The sequence below is a fragment of the Carassius carassius genome, chromosome 13 (assembly GCF_963082965.1).
Source record: "Carassius carassius chromosome 13, fCarCar2.1, whole genome shotgun sequence".
Lineage (NCBI taxonomy): Eukaryota > Metazoa > Chordata > Actinopteri > Cypriniformes > Cyprinidae > Carassius > Carassius carassius.
Genome location: NC_081767.1, coordinates 1,929,075 through 1,943,227, shown reverse-complemented (window position 1 = coordinate 1,943,227; position 14,153 = coordinate 1,929,075). Strand labels below are relative to the sequence as shown.

The window sequence follows — 14,153 nt, the reverse complement described above, 5'->3', positions numbered from 1 at the left end:
ATAGTTAGTTTGGGCATTTTTTTTTTCCTGAAAATAATGAAAAGTCCCACCACAGTGTCATTTCCACAGTGTCAAATTAAATTTCATGTTGAATTATTTAAATGACATATTATGTTTATAGCGAAATAACAATTTATGGACAATTTATAGAGATGGAAATGGCACATTTTGGAATAAAATTGCAGACACCTTTCTCTTGCTGAAGCTAATTTCATAACCAGCATTTTATGCATCCTAAATGCACACAATTAAATAACATTTTCACACTTTAATTAGAAATTAATACTGTGTTCATAAGTGATATTTATTTTTCCTCACAAAAAATAAATATATAAATAAATGTATTGCAAACATCACAAAGAGACTTTACAGTCATTCCTAACACACACAAGTTAATATCCACTGCTCTGGGTGTGTGTGTGTGTGTGTGTGTGTGTGTGTGTTTGTGTGTGTGTGTGTGTGTGTGTGTGTTTGTTCACTACTCACTGCTGTGTGTGTGCACTTGTATGGGTTGAATGTAGATCACAAATTACAAGTATACTTAGCCACACTCCACTTCACTTTCACTTTTCAATATCTGTCCTCCCCGGCACCACAGGTCATGTTCTGACACTATGTACTGAACACTAGTTCTGGAAATGACACTTAATCACACTCAAATACTCAGGACAGACTGTTTACTGTTTCTCACATGAACAGACTGATGATCCAGAAATAACAGAGAGAGAGAAAGGAGAGGTGTAGAGAGCATCCAAGTTAGGATCTGTGCAAACAAAAGACTCATTCTCCTGCAGCGTGTTCGAGCTGTCAGTCACCATTACCTCCTCCCTCTCACAGTTTAAACTTTTGACCAATTGGCAAAATGGTTGACCAATTTTCCTCCGAGAGAAACCCCTCCTCACCAAACAGGCACTAAAGACAATACCGATGCTTTCCAGTCCTCTGTGTTTTATAAAAGATCATTTGAAGTCTAAAGACGATATGGAAACGGCTCTATGATATTAAAGGCATAGAAAAGACAGGCATAACATGGGCCTTGTTTGAATGGATGAAATCCGTGAACATCAGGTTCAATTTGGGATTCAGATTGTTGGATAAAAGTGCAGACCAGTGTTTAGTGTACATAACCCCAATCCAAGTCACCGCTTGCACAATACGAGTGCTTTTCATTTAAAAGCTGTACTCCCAGGTAATCCTGAGGCCCCAGCCTGGCTACATGCCCAAGGTTCCCACTACACCCTTCAAAGACCAAGTGGTAAACCTGCAAGAGCTGCCCCTGGAGGAGGCAGACCCAGCCCTGGCTTTGCGCTATCCCGTCCGAGCATTGAGATGCTATGGAAACTGGACACAAAGCTTCAGAACCTCAGACCAGCTCTTTGTCTCTTATGGAGGCTGGCAGAAGGGGAATGTCATCTCTAAGCAGAGGATGGCCCACTGGATTGTGGATGCCATAACCCTGGCTTACCAGGCACAGGGTGTGCCCTGCCTGTTCAGTTTGCGAGCTCACTCAACTAGAAGTGTTGCATCCTCCTGGGCGCTGGCTAGTGGTGCCCTTACTGACAGATATTTGTAGAGCTGCAGGCTGGGTGACCCCTAACACATTCACTAGGTTCTATAGCCTTCGTGTAGAGCCGGTATCCTCCTGTGTTCTCACCTCAAATGGGTAGTGGCACCGAGAGGCCCCGGTTGTATGATGTATCTATGAGAACCATGGAAGGGTGGGCTCCATATTGAGACATAAGTGGTACCTGTATGTATATAGTCCACGGTATAGCCTTAGAGCCTGTGTTTCCCCGGCAGACTTCTGCCTTCACAAGAGGGTTTTAATCATCTCAGATTTCTCCATATACACCTAAATGGATGCTATATGTGTATTTGCTACCGAGACCTCCTTCGGGGAAGGATGGGGCTTCCGCAGCATCCCTGTTCCAAGCAGAACGGGTAAGTTTTCCCAGTGTTATTCAATCTCACCCAGTGAAGTAGTGCTTTGACAATGGTGAGTGGAACTACTTGTTCCGAGCCTCGGCCTACACCTAATAAGGGTGCAGCCGGCTCGCACAGGGCACTGGAAGGGAAAGTACCCATGGCGTTTTGGTAGGGATCCCATTTTTGCCGGTCACCGAAGTGGCGTCGAGAGTGACCTACTGAAAGGGAACGTCTCGGTTATGTATGTTAACCCTCATTCCCTGAAGGAAGGAACGGAGATGCCACGTCCCGTAATCATGGTTGCTGTACCACCGCTGAGCTGCCGGGTCTCCAGCTTGGCTCCTCAGCGAAAACCTTGTATGCATTGCACCTGCTGCCTTATTATACTCACGCTGTGGTCAGCGGCAGCTGGATGCAATAATTGCATGCCAATGTGCATTGGCTCGTTTAGTTTAAACTCGAAGTAGATTGGTCAATCGAAGCGATATCCCATTTTCGACGGTCACCGAAGTGGTGTCTCCATTCCCTCCTTCAGGGAACGAGGGTTACCATATGTAACCGAGACGTTTTCCTTTGAGTTAAGTTGAATTTTCTGAACTCATTGGCAGATGTTTGTTCTTGTTTTAATTATAAACTCACTTCATTTGATCAGTTTCTCTTAAAAACAAAAATACTTATTTTATGTAATTTTGATTCTAAAGTAAATGTATCAAGGTTTAAGAACCTTTAAACATTTCCACTGGAAAACAAGACAAAATTATTTAAGAACAACATTTGTTTGCAGAGTGATCACAAGGTAGAGTAAAGGTACAGTTTTTTATTTTTATATATAAAATTAGAAGATGTATTTTCAAACGTTACATTTAGAGACCATATTGACGTATTGTTACAATACATCTATTACTTAAATATTCTTTAATTGGTCTTAAAACTGCATGTTTTCGATCAACTCAACTTAATTTTTTTTATTTTAATAATAATATAATAATTCATTACATTTATATAGCGCTTTTCTAGGCACTCAAAGCGCTTACGTTGTCAGGGGGTATCTCCTCAACCACCACCAGTGTGCAGCATCCACCTGGATGATGCGAAGGCAGCCATAGTGCACCAGAACGCCCACCACATACCAGCTTACTGGTGGAGAGGAGACAGAGTGATGAAGCCAATCAGCAGATATGGGGATTGTTAGGAGGCCATGATGGTCAGAGGCCAATTTAGCCAGGATGCCGAGGTCACACCTCTACTCTTTTCGAAAGACATCCTGGGAATTTTAATGTCCACAGAGAGTCAGGACCTCGTTTTAACGTCTCATCCGAAGGACGGTGCTTGTTGACAGTATAGTGTCCCCATCACTACACTGGGGCGCTAGGACTCACACAGACCACAGGGTGAGCACCTCCTGCTGGCCTCACTAGCATCTCTTCCAGCAGCAACCTAGTTTTCTCAGGAGGTCTCCCATCCAGGTACTGACCAGACTCAGCCCTGCTTAGCTTCAGTGGGAAACCGGTCTTGGGCTCCAGGGTGATATGGCTGTGGACATGGTGGTTCCCCTGATATCATTCTGCCTCACACACGAGACACATGATCTATTGAAGCACCACACGCTCACATATTCCAGGTTTAACTGACATCTTCCCGTTGTGTGACAATATGCCCCTCCAAAAATCAATTTGTGTTAAATGAACTGTGCTTTTTGTAAAGACCACCAAAAAAGTGAAACCACTGTGAGAAACATTCACTGGGAAACAGATCCTCTCACCGTTGGTGTTGATCAGCTCAGGCGTCTGCAGAGGCAGGATGTACTCAGACGTCATCGGCTGATTGGCTGAATCAGCAGCACTCTTGGTCTGTTTCTTGATGTCATTGGTGGAGGCAGCGGAGGAGACGGGGATGTGGCAGAACTTCCCAGTGAAGTTGGGCGGGCAGAGACACTGATCCTTTTGTACGCACACTCCTCCATTCTTACACAACATCGGACACACGACTGATGGGAGAAAGAACAGAGAAAGTGAGCAAATCCCTGATCTATGACTTCATCCATCACTCATCAACCTTATGAAACTATTGCTCTAAAAACCACAACAGCTCAATAAGGTTCTAATGAAAGACACAGAACACAATCATCACTGACTTTGATTGATGCTGTTAACAACCTAGTTATGAGTCTTGGTTTAGTGCCTCTCAAAATGGAAAGTTTCTATAAAAAGCAACTCTTTTTGTCATATTTCTTTTATTTAGTTGGTGGCCTCAGCATGCCTTCTATATCACATATCTGTGCTGTATTAATACATTCCGAAAGCTTGGACGAGTCCCATGTCAAAAAAGAAAAAAAAAAGAAAATGTACCACGTGGGATGGAGAGAGAGAGGGAGGGAGAGAGAGAGAGAGAGAGAGAGGGAGAGAGAGAGAGAGAGAGAGAGAGAGGGAGAGAGAGAGAGAGAGAGAGAGGGAGAGAGAGAGAGAGAGAGAGAGAGAGAGAGAGAGGGTTTCTCCATGGTTGTTTTGCAGTATTGATCTGCAATCACTGGATCCAAACCCATCTGTCGAACACACCACGTGCAGAAGGAGCTACTTACAGCAACACGAACAACTCAGAGAACAAGCCCTGGAGAAAGATGCACTCAAACAGAACAGGACGAAATCTAATCTTGAGATCAAATCACAAACGTTTTCTTCCACAATGATGCATTACAACTTTTCAGCTGGCATCACCAGTAACCTATTCATTTTTTTATTCCAAAACAAAAATTTTCAGTGGTGTCCCATTGTTAATTCGAGGTTCAAAATCTAATTTAATCCTTTAAATAAAGGGGAGATTTTAGGAATTTGCTAAAAATGTAAAACAAATTATATAAAAAATTTTTCACTAATCAAATTGTTTTCAAGAAGTCAAACTTTTTTTCTCAAACTATGGGTTAAATAAGGTAGAAATTGCAAAATGCTCCTTTTTAAACATTGCACATTTTAAATACATTTTATCACTCAAATTATCCTGCAGAATATGATTATTATTATACGTTTGATGACATTTTAACAATAAATAGAGTTTTAGAGTATTAAATATTAAGTATTAATATAATAGAATAGTAAATAAACTAGATCCCAAAGTTTTCATAAATGTAAAAAAAAAGAAAGAAAGAGAGAGAAGTAAAGTGCAACAAAAAAAATTGAAAACACAAAACAACACACAAATTTTAACTAGAAGTCTCAGATTTTGGACTCAACTGTGTGTCCTATTACTGATGTACAATTATTTCTCTTAAGTCAACTTAGTTTGCATCCCACATTATTTATTTAACCTTAAATAAGTGCAGAATATATTTCTGGATCTTGTCTAACATACTAGACACAGAGTTGGTGGTAAAACTGGTCCATAAGCCGTTATGAAACATGTTTATCAAGGATGTAAAAGTGTGTTGTTGTTTTTTTTTTTCTTTATTTAAATATTGACAAAAATGAAGCCAGAAAAACAACACAATGTTTGGAAACTTTGTAATAGTAACTGTAGCTGAGAGGATGACAAACATGATATCATCTTTTCTGTTCTTTAAAGTAAACACACATAAACAGCAAGGAGACGGTTAAGATCTGGCGTCTTTGGCTGACTCATTTCCTCGCAGCTGTCACTGACAAGAGCTGAGAGAAAACTGAGCAGTTTCAGTTTGGGACTTAAAGGCCCGGTTTCACAGACAGGGCTTAGACTAAGCCAGGATTAGACCATAGATCAATAAGGACATTTAAGTAATTTTTATAAACATGCTTAGAAAAAAAACATTACCGATGTGCATCTTAAAACTAAAAAGGCACTGATATATTTTTAAGATGAGTCAGTGCAAGTTTATTTCAGTGGAAACAGCTCAGACTTACATTTTAGTCTAGGACTAGTCTTAAGCCCTGTCTGTGAAACCAGGGGAAAGACACTGAGGTCACCCAACCAATTATATTTAATTAGATATATTTACCGGGTCGGGAGTATAAGTCATTCTACGAAAGCACTGTATAACTGATATAGGCTTATTTTTTTAATTGTTTTTTTTCCTTTTTATTCAAAACAATTCCAAACATGCTTAATATATCAGGAAATATCTCGTTTCTCAAACATGTGTAGGTAAACGCGTTTTGCACCTTTATAGATTGTTATTTGATCAATATATGGAAATGTAGTGTAATCTATTAACTACACATAAAAACCTGACTTTTTACTTAAGTGCCATATCATGCCATAAAATATTTTTAATACGACTGAATTTGCATTTAATGTAAATTTTAATAACAATATTGTAAGATACTTATTTTAACACTTTCATTTTACAGAGAGTAAAGAACATTTACATTATCAAAAAACATTTTCATTCAGACTAGCCAGAGTTCAGGCACTCTCAAAAACTCCCATTAAAATCACTGAAGCACTTTACATTATGAAACGAATATCTTACTTACATTCGTACGCACATCTGCCCTTTTTGTTGTTTCTGATGAGAGAATTCGGTAAATAATTCAGTCAGCGAGCAAGTGAACAAAACACCGCATTTCAGTGATGACTCTTCTGGACGTCTCTCATTGGCCATTGCATCCATAAGCGCAACAGAATAGTTTCTGATTGGTTATCATGAAGCGTTGTACGAACGCGTCTGTCTCTGGCTCAGCGCCAGCCAGCGAATGCAGATTTGAATTTAGCAGCTGATGCTGTGCACTGAATGATCTAATCACACCGCTGTGATTGTATCAAATATATAAAAAATATTATTCTGCAATTTTTTTTTTTTTTTTTTTTCGTTTCGGAAGCTGCATTTAAAATCCACTTGGATCAGAAATCTGAGGGGGCACGTGCCCCCCCACTTTGAATGGGCACGACGCCTCTGGTTATGATGTTCTAATGCAGAAATATACAGTAGCTTCTTCATTTTACAATATGATTGCTAGGCTATGTCAAATGGTGTGATTTGGCAGTTTTCAGATATTTCAAGTCTACTTTTCAGTCTGAGAAGAAGAAAATAAGCCAATTGTCTCTACGATGTTCTGATCCAGAGATATTCCTCTCATCCTTTTCAATGCAAGTCTAAGGACAGTTGCAAGGTTAAGGTGTCACTATTTATAGTCTGTGTGCTTTCTAGTAAAATGAGTACTCCCTGAAGTCTCTCTGAGATATGGGAGCACAAATTATTCTACAAATGCAACATCAGAAAGAGATGTCGTTTAAAGGATGTTTCTTGTCAGTGGACCAGTAAATCATTTAGATATTTTGTTTCAGTAAGATTTCTTAGTTTCCACCTCTGAATCAGATTAGATTCATTTATTTGTCTACTTAAGGGTGAACGAACTATAAATTTGGTGACGTTCATGCTGGTTTTATCATCCCTACAGTGGTTAAGCTGTACAACCTTCATCAGCTACCATTAACAAATGATCTAACACCAGTGAAGACCATCTTAGTTAATGTCTTATGCACAGACATACAAGTATTACCCAAAATTTCCCTCATTTTAGCAAGAGAATTATGTATATGATCTCATGAGCTGTATTTTAATAAACATCACATTGTATCTTCTACATACTAGACTGTATTCTCTGGATGTGTAAGAGAGGTAGAGGGAGGATGGGCGTTGTTTGGAGATGATGTGGCAGAGGTTTGTGCGTGTGGAGATGAATGAACCGCGGTGCTTTTGAACCAGGATGAGAGCTTGTTCTTCAGCTCATCTGTGTAAACACTAACCGCTGGAAACACCCTCACACTTCATAAAACTAAAGCTTGAAATCTCCCGTACCTTGTCATCTTCTAGCTTTCCACCTTCATTTCTGGACCACAGAAATTCTGTTGTATTGAAACCATTGAGGTTCGGATAAATATTGGCTCCTGCCAGATAACAGGAAGCCAAATCTACACTTTCAGTGAGGGGGGACATATGTAAATAAGATTTTTTTGAAATGAAGAAAGGCCAGGAATACGCTGCTTGACAGAAACGACAACATTATTATAAAACTCTTGACAGGAGAGAAATGGAAAGAAAAGCGATTTTCATTGGAGAAGATCCAAGGAGGTCTCATCTGCACTTCAAAGATTCATTCAGAGAAAAGCACTGTGTATCTTTAAATGAAGAAAAGAGATCCTGCCAGACACGACTGAGTTTAAAACTGAATATCAAATTAGACACTTTGTCTAATTTGCTGGTGTTGTTGTTACAACTGCTGTTGTTGTTGTTATTTGTACTATTTAAAAATAAATAAATATAAATAATTTATATATATATATATATATATATATATTGGATTTTTTTGGAATTTAGATTTTTTTATAATAATAATAATAATAATAATAATTATTATTATTATTATTATTATTATTATTATGAATGAATGAATGAATGAATTATTATATTCATTATTATATAAAAAAGCACAAATTAATTCTCTTGAAACATTTGGGCGATCACAATGCACTGGATAGCTGGCCAATCACACATTTCATTACAGCGTACAACATTACAAATCTCTCTGTAATCCATAAACACACATTAATTTACTTCCACTAATGTCAAAACATGATCATCCACACATACAGTATGTACAGTAAATGTACGATAACACACACTTACACATACTCTGATATGTGTAGGGAGCACCTCTAACAGTCTCTGGCTCTCTGCCATGGTCCAGATGTCTCAGGGCACCTGAGGGCCACTGCAGGTAAGCTAATTAACCCTTAGAGATGCATGCATGTACATATCAAGAAGAAATAGCTGCTTGATTTCTCTTACGGCAGGAAGTACATTTCACGCTTTCTCCACTGATTTCAGCTAAAGCAGCTGAAGGATTGCAAGCTTTTATTTGGCACCACATGTTCGACTCTCTGTGCCTCAGATAGGACACAGATGCTCAGCCCATCTGCATGCATACATACATTGTTAACTCATCTTCATTTAAAAATCCAGAGACATAGACTGAAAAATAATGAGTGCTTCAGTTCATTGAGTTTCTGTGAGTGCTGTGATGAAGGAATCTTGTTAAGAGACTACTACAGTTTTTCTAGTTGTATTAAAAAGACATGTGTTACAAATTGATCCCTGAAATAATTCTGGCTGAGTGTGTTTACAAGAAAATAATATACGTTAACTGTCTGTGAAAATAATTTATCTTTAGTTATAAATGCTCATGCAAACAACCAGCTTGTAAGTGGACTGATGCAAGTTTCTGCAAAACTAAATTATAAATATTCACCACTCATTTTGAATTGGACACCAACAAAAACGAACTCATTGTTCAATGGTGGAGTCAATCGTGAACTCACTGAGTAATGATTCATTTAGGGAGTCTGATTCAAATTCTGATTCTAACTCTCAGATGACTCCTGTGTTCCTTCTGATGCATTCGAGACGGTTTAGTGAATCTTTTTTTTTTTTTTAACCGGTTCATAAGAGTCATTTACTCACAATTTGAACATCATGGCTCACAGTGTTTAGTGGTTTGTGCAGGAAACACTGGTGCATGAAAATCTAAATAACTAACACCACCTCACAAGGTTTCTGGCAAAACTGCATATGAAAACTTGACAGAACTGGATTTACTGGAATTACTGATATGAAGGCACTCTGTGCCTGTAGTAGTCTCACGTAGACTGACGGCTGAAGGTCTGGAATCTATGGCATCTTTCAAACCCAAATATCCCGTGAGCGGCACTATAAGTGCGTTCAGTTTTATCTGAAACAGATGGTCATGAATCTGGAAATGTTTTTTTTTTCTTATTGGTTGTTGTATGTACAGTATGTTGGGAATTTGGAAGTGAAACGTCTGGTGAGTGGCGGCAAAAATCGCTTCTGAAAATACCATAGTACTAAACCTAACCGATAGTGTTAAGATAAACATTTACTGCCATTTTAGCTGGTTTCTACAAGTCTTTGAGCTCTTTTGTCATGAATACGAGTCCTCATGTTTTGCAGGACTCATACTCGAGTGTTTCACATCAGAAGTGTAATGCTGTACAGGGTGCGCTAACGAGCAAGCTTACTTAATCAGAAAAGCCAAACATATGGAGCTTCTTATGTGATGCAAGCATCAAAATGTAGCAGTTAAAAATGTTTTGAGCTCATAATATAGTATTATGCAAGAAACCTCACAAAAATAAATCTTTATTAAATAATAATCTGCCCTATAATCATAATTTGTGTGAAAAGGAAACTAGATTCTTAGTTTCTCCAATGAGCCTAGGTTGGGATTTTCAATTACTCTCACCATTTTTCACATTTGTGAGCATTTTGGTCACAGCCTGCAGCTCTGAAATCAGTACCATATGACATCAGTTTGGCGAAGATGAAACGTTTCCAGGCCAAATGAAGCACAACCCAGAAGAATCACAACTAACAACCCCACATGGATCCACCCAAAGTGACTAGGAACTACAGAATAGCGGACACAAGTGTGTCTAATCAGGATCTAAGCCAGTGAGATGAATGCAGTGGGGACAGGAACATTATTTATAGAAATAGTTAAAGAACTCTGATTGCACTGGCAAGAAACATCTAGTTATTTATTTATTTACTTTTTTTCAGCAGTCAAACTTTCACTACATGTTTACAATCCCTACTGTGAAAGATTCGAATAATTCTCCTCGTCATAATTCAGCTGTCAAATGAAGTCACTGAAAGACGTAACCTCCAGCATCCATCTGCTCAAATAAAAAGATGTTTTGATGGCACGGGCGGAGGTTTAGAGAACTGATAAATGAGACGAGCATAATATCATGGTTCTTTGATATATCTAACATGATTAAGTAATGATATTTACTTTGTTTTCCAAAGTACATAAAAATGATCATAGTATTGCAAAGGCTGATGTTTTTATCTTGTATTTTTTTTAGATTTGTTAGATCACTTCTTGCAAAGTATTGTGGTATAAAATACCACTGAAAAGCATGGCAATATCATCGACGTTGGGAAAATACGATGAAAATGCTATGGTAATATCATGGAATTTTTTTTACTTTTAACTAAGTATATGAATATGATAATCTATGGTATAGGTCAGAAAAGCAATGTTTCACTAAAACCATCACAAATCCTTCATATAGTACTTTTTGTAAACTTTAAAAGACAAATTCTAATATATGCATTGGGGTTGATATGGAGGCTTATTTCCACCACAGAAAAAAAAAGGAAATATATATATTTTATATATTTTGTTAGTTTATACCTCACAATTGAGAAAAAAAGTCAAAAAAATGTGAGCAATAAAAAAGTATGAATTGTAAAAGAAAATAAATCACAATTACATGATTTCATTTATTTATTCCCTTGCACTGAATAAACAAATTTAAAGTTAAATCAGAATAAAAAAATTTTATAATAAAATAATTTCTTATCCTATGGTGCAAATAAAAAAAAAATCTCACAATTATCCCTTTTTTTCTCTCATTAGCCAAAATTTCCAAAATGTCGTATTTAATAACAATTTCATAATTTATTTATTTATTTATATTTGTTTGATTAGTGACCTACAAATAGTGGATGATCTTAAAAAGTTTTGTTTAAATTAGATTTTGAATGCCAGACTTTGAGCCCACTGTACATACATCACCAAAGACACCTACAGTACAAATGGAACAAATAAACAGAGAGAACGATAAACAGTGACAGAAGACACATTTGATAAGCATCTCAGAGCAAATGCTCAGGACAATCCCTCCATCTCTCATTACACACTGTACTGTAATGTCCATGCAAATGTCCAGTGAGGACCTAATTCCTCATTCCTCATGTTTGTTGTTCCCTAGGAGAGCCAGATACAACAGACGCCTCAGCACAAACACATTTGCTTGTAAATACCTTCAGATGAAAGTCTGACACACCTGCGGGTCTGTGCATGTACACAGGTGTGTGTTTGCAGAAGCTTCCATTCATCATTCAGACTGTTTTCAGTGACACATCCATCATCTACCCACATGCTAAATCAAAGGCTGTCAAATTTAATCTTAAATTAAAAAAATAAAATAAAAAATAAAAATAAAGTAAAATCCCAACCTTCTATATACAATTTGTTTAAATAAATAAATAAATAAAATTATATAAATACAATTGTATTTAAGTTTTTTTTAAGTCATCATCATCATCATCATCATCAAGTAATCATGGAAGAGAAATCCCAGCCTACTATATACTTTTCTAAAATATGTTTAATGAATAAATCACTAAATAAAATGTATTATTTTAATTATTATTATTATTATGTTTGAAACCCAACCTACTAGATCAGTTATCAGTATATATATATATATTTTTTATAAATAAATGTAAACTATATATGAAGTTATACATTTAAGAAGATCTTAAGATTTCTTTTTTATATAGGTATTTGTTTAAAAATATATATAATTTTAAGGAAACTGTATAGGAGATCAGGATTTAAAACCTTGCACACTAAATTCAAATCAGACCACTAGGCTAACAATTTGACAATTGTTAAACAGTGTTATCTTGCAGGATGCCAGCGGTGCTCCCTCAATAAAGTGCATTTACTCACACACTCTGAAGCCGGATCCAGGCAGCGTCTGTCCTGTCTGTCTGTCCTCACTGTTGTAGATAGTGGTGACATTTCCGCGCTCACAGTAGTTGGTGCAGTGTCCCTGCGTGCAGCGCAGCTTGCAGATGGTGGGGGTGAAGAGCACTTTGATCCGCTCTGAACCCCCTCGGATGATGGTGGAGCGCTGCTGCTGGTCGGATGAGAGCTGAGCCATGACTAGACAGAGAGCAAAGCCAAAGCAGAGCACCAGAGTCAGACAGTGAGGATGCATTGTGAGCCCCGTTCACACACACATCACACACACACACGCAAACCCAGGAGGAAGACGGAAACGTCTCTTTCTTGGCACGTTCCTGCAATATCCCTGGAAAGGATCAATTAGTGCACAGATAAAGCCCAATTCCTGTTCTGGCACAGATATCAAGTAATGTGTGTGTGCGTGTGGCGTGTGTTCAGAAATCTGTTTGTTGAGGAAACAAGAGCCGTCCCAGTGTTTGAAGGAGCTGGTGCAAGCAAAATCTGGCCGAGATTGAGATTGGATCCATCACCCGCTGATGCCCCTCTTGCTCTCCTTCGGCCCTGCGATCACAAACACTGACAGGCTTCCCAACGCACTTGCTACATGGGGAGAGAACTTTCTCTGTCATATGAGGAGGAGAGAGCAGAGTGGGCGGCGAAACAGAGAAAAATAATTGGGGAGAGAGAGAGAGAGAGATTTTGCGTCTCTGGCATTGCACATGGGGGTGAGGTCAGCGCCGTATAATGTGTGTGTGTGTGTGTGTGTGTGTGTGTCTAGCGGGGGCTTGTAGTTGTAGATGAAGGGAGGGGTGTATTTTTCTTTCACTCTGCATTTTCAACGCTGTCATTTGACAAGCTTTTGCTGTTCCCCTGCAGCGTGTGCTGAACATTAAGGAATAGTTCAGCACCAATGAATCATTTAGTTACCTTTGTGAATTTTGTTCTGCTGTGGAACACAAAAGGAGAGATTCGGAAGAATGTTCATGCTGCTCTGTTCCAGAAACTAAATGCAGACAAAATGACAATAAAACTCCATAAAATATCATAAATAACTTATTCAAGACACTGAAGTCATGCGATAGCTATGCTTGAAGAACAGACAAACATTTTGCCCTCTACTGAAACTACATTTAAATATAAAGGTGCTAAAGGTTTTTTTTGTTTGTTTTTTTTTTTAGTAGAGAAGAACCATTTTGGGTTTTTCGAAGAATGTTTCAGTGAACAGTTCTTAAAATAACTTTTTTTTCTTAGTTCAAAGAACATTTTAATATTCTAAAGAAACTTTTTCCACTATAAAGAACCCTTTAATGGAATGGAAAGGTTCCATGGATGTTAAAGATACTTCAGCACTCTTCAAAATAAAAGTTCTTTATTGGCATTAATGGTTCCATTTAGAACCTTTAACATCAGTGGAACCGTTCCATTGGACAAAAGGTTCTTAATGGTGGAAAAGGGTTCTTTAGATGGTTAAAAGAGTATTCACATTAAGAATGGTTCTTTTAAGAATTATTCACTAAAAAGTTATTTGGGGAACCAAAAATGTTTTTGCATCAGCTAATAAAAATACAATTGTTTGTTCATGTTACTTCACAGTACATTAACTTTTGATTTTAATAATGTATTAGTAAATGTTACATTACTGATAATAATAAGTGCTGTTTTGTATTGTTTATCATTATTAATTAATGAATTAATCTT

General features: G+C 37.7%; 1 protein-coding gene across 4 annotated transcripts in view; it reads right to left on the bottom strand.

Annotated features, from left to right (window-relative positions):
• Positions 1 to 14,153, bottom strand: part of LOC132155824 (latent-transforming growth factor beta-binding protein 4-like) — a 94,721-nt gene that overhangs the window by 53,983 nt on the left and 26,585 nt on the right. For all 4 annotated transcript variants that reach the window (XM_059564534.1, XM_059564535.1, XM_059564533.1 and 1 more), the window contains exons 5-6: positions 12,438 to 12,653; positions 3,689 to 3,913 (exon numbers count right to left, since the gene is read on the bottom strand). In XM_059564534.1, the coding sequence (XP_059420517.1) occupies positions 3,689 to 3,913; positions 12,438 to 12,653 (441 nt within the window). The remainder of the gene's footprint in view (positions 1 to 3,688; positions 3,914 to 12,437; positions 12,654 to 14,153) is intronic.